The sequence below is a fragment of the Anoplophora glabripennis genome, unplaced genomic scaffold (genome assembly GCF_000390285.2).
Source record: "Anoplophora glabripennis isolate ALB-LARVAE unplaced genomic scaffold, Agla_2.0 scaffold850, whole genome shotgun sequence".
Taxonomy (NCBI): Eukaryota; Metazoa; Arthropoda; class Insecta; order Coleoptera; family Cerambycidae; genus Anoplophora; species Anoplophora glabripennis.
The window spans coordinates 173,006-176,296 of record NW_019416967.1 but is presented as its reverse complement, the minus strand read 5'-3'; the positions used below and the strand labels follow the sequence as shown (position 1 = coordinate 176,296).

The following is a 3,291-nucleotide window of genomic DNA, read 5'->3' as shown; positions in this document are numbered from 1 at the left end:
TGAATCCGGCTATTCATTTCTAAAAAAAAATCAACTCTATGTTTTGGTATGTAGATTGCGCCCCTAGCGGCCAAACTACGGACTTGAAAACCATTTCCAGCGATTTCTCTAGGTCGATTTATTCAACACAATTTTCCCCAAAGTTCTGGTGTCGTGCATCGCCGACCTTAGTGGGACAACTTGTATGCATAATATTTAGATTTCCGATATCGTAGAATGTTGTTTGATTTCATTTGATATGACTTGTTGGAATTTGCTTAAAACCTCAAGAATAAAAATATGTGAGCTAATAATAAAATATATTATATATATCTATGAAAATATCCATTATACATTAACATTATACTAATTACTGATGGAATAAACCTTTTACAGATTTAAACCAGGAATGACTTTCTGGAGCTAATGAAGGCTCATCAGTTGGTGGTGGTGGGGATGGCTCTCCGCTTGGTGGTGGTGGCGGTGAAGATGGATCCTCTCTAACGATAGGTTCGTCACTTGGTGGTGGTGAGGGAGAAGATGGATCTTCTTTAACGATAGGTTCGTCACTTGGCGGTGGTGGTGGAGACGGTCCATCACTTGGCGGAGGTGGGGGAGAAGATGGATCTTCTTTAACGATTGGTTCGTCACTTGGTGGTGGTGGTGGAGAGGATCCGTCACTTGGTGGGGACGGTTCATCACTAGGAGGTGGTGGGGGTGAAGATGGATCTTCTTTTACTATAGGTTCGTCGCTAGGAGGTGGTGGTGGGGATGATCCATCACTTGGTGGGGACGGTCCATCACTAGGAGGTGGTGGGGGTGAAGATGGATCTTCTTTTACTATAGGTTCGTCACTAGGAGGTGGTGGTGGGGATGATCCGTCACTTGGTTGGGACGGTTCATCACTAGGAGGTGGTGGGGGTGAAGATGGGTCTTCCTCTACATATGGCACTATCCTCGCATGGTGATCTTCTGGAGCGTGCCTCCACGAATCATGGTGGTTGTGATGTTCACGTCTGCGATCAATCCTTTGATGGTGTTCAGGTCCAAAGTAAGGCACCGCCTGTAAATAATAATCTACAGTTACTTCTGTCAGAAATAGTCACTATTCCTACGGGAAAAGATGCTAACAGAAAACATTGGAAATTTTGTTTGGTATCAGTAGGACCAACATAACTAAAATATTTGCAAGTTTCTGGTACTCTGGATTATAAAAGAAACCGACATCAAAATTATTATTTTAACTGTAATATATTATCATACTTTAAGCTTTGTACTTAATTAAATTTTGAAAAAAAAATTAAACGTATTATTTGGATAATAATGTGACGAGGTAGACAGTGTACTTCAAAAAAAAGTTAGGTTAAATTTTATAAAGCGAAAATAAGTAGTGTTGTTTCCCAGTTTTTCTAAAATATATTTATATACATTTTTCAATTAGTCTGAATAAAATAAAAACTATAAAAGTTTCTACCTATATAGGTACATATTATGTTATTTTGATGATAAGAATTTGAATTTTACATAGTGGTCTATACAGAGACAAGTTTGTGTTAAATTCTTATCTGTTTCGAAAATTTAGTTACAATGTCAATAGTTCTGGCATAAAATACAGATATTTAAGCACCAGAAGTTAACTCGATGTACCTAACTGATTATAATTTCAAAGTATGTGTGCAATAGTAGTAAACAATATTCCTATTAGCTGGAATTATAAATTATTATTTTCTATAGGAAAATGTCTATTAAACAAATTTAGTACTTATTTCCTTCAATAGCTTTTATGTCGGTAAAATTAAATTCTATACAGCTTTCCTTGATATATTTTGAGAAACATTTGTGGTAACTCTACGAGCAGCAAATATTATGTAAAAATTTCACCACGCGCAATTAAAGAAAAAAACCAAAAAACAAATTAACAATTATATGAACTACTCACATGTACTGCCACGATTGCTACTAGAGCCACAAGAACAATGCTCTGGAACTTCATCTTTGATGATTGTGTGATTTTTGTGGGCATCGAACTCTATTTATATTTTTCTCTGTGGGGGATATCGACGTGTCCCTCTGTCTTTTTCTATTTAAATTTAATTTTAGAAATAGAAACGTAGATGTCTCCCACTGATAATACAAGATAATACAAGATAATGCAAGTTAAAAAATTCCATTAACTTCGTGTTTGAATTTTTTTTATAATTACCGGTAATTTGTGAGACTATGAATGGAAATTGGCCTTTAAATTTTCTTTGTAGTGCAGTGTTATGTATACAGTTACCATAAACATAGTGTGGTAGACAAGGGCTGAATCTCAGTCTTTAGACTTTTGGAATAGTCGGGCTAGCCAGACCCATACAAATAACTATTTATTATTTGAGATGGAAGAATTCACTTAACTCCGCCAGAAATTATTGAAGCAGCAAAGAAGATAGAATGTAGTTTATTACCAGAAAAGTCGAGGAAGATTTATTAGCAAACATATAAAAAAATTATTGATTATCGAGCTGAGAATAACATTGTCTTTTTCAGAAAATGAACTATTGGTACATTTTTCTGAATTAAGCAAAAGTATGAAATCTTCTTCATTATGGTCAATATACGCGATGGTCAGAGCTACTTTGCATGCCTACAGAACATCGATATTGGAAAGTAGGTAACTAAATTTAAAAGCATTCTTTTTCCTGTTTTTCAAAATTCGTGTAAAAGATGAAAAAAAATGTTGAGGCAGATTTATTCCAGTTTTCGAAACTGCCCTTCAATTCTCTGTACGACCATTTCTCGCCGAGATATCGATGATTGAAGACAAAAGGATCCTTTTCCATTAAAAGCCCGATATTTCGTTGAAAAATGGTCGTATCGAAATAAAAAAAAGGATATTGAAGCTGAATAAACAAGCTATCTGGTGCATGTAAATCCGTGGAATGAGAAAAAAAATTGTAAAATTTTTTCTCGCGCTATTATAATTTCCTGATAACCGTAGCACCTAAAAAATTTCGACCGAAAGATCTAAAAACTAGAATCAATAGAGCTTCAAAATGCTTTTTTTTTTTAATTCCCGATATAGTCCAGTCACTGAAGGCGAAAATAAGGTAAAGGCTCACAATTTTTTTGCATAGCATGGAATTTCCTAAAAATTTGCATATAAGCTCATAGTCCTGTAGCCAGAGGGGTCCCAATTGCCTCCTTTATTTAGATGGAGTTACCCAAGTGTTTTTTATGTATTTTGAGCTGCAGAACACGAATTTTTTGGGTAGAAGTTTGCCCGGATGTCGATAAGTTTTTTATTAACAAAAAAATTGCAAAATACTGAAC

The 3,291-nt window shown here is 35.2% G+C and overlaps 1 protein-coding gene across 1 annotated transcript; it reads right to left on the bottom strand.

The window, feature by feature from the left end:
• Window positions 1–282: 282 nt before the first annotated feature.
• Window positions 283–2,030, bottom strand: LOC111692058 (formin-like protein 14). Its single transcript, XM_023455756.1, has 2 exons — window positions 1,919–2,030; window positions 283–1,042 (listed from the first exon to the last, which is right to left on the bottom strand). Exons 1-2 carry the CDS (start codon window positions 2,000–2,002, stop codon window positions 350–352), a joined length of 777 nt encoding a protein of 258 aa, XP_023311524.1. The 5' UTR covers window positions 2,003–2,030; the 3' UTR covers window positions 283–349.
• Between the last annotated feature and the right edge of the window lie 1,261 nt (window positions 2,031–3,291).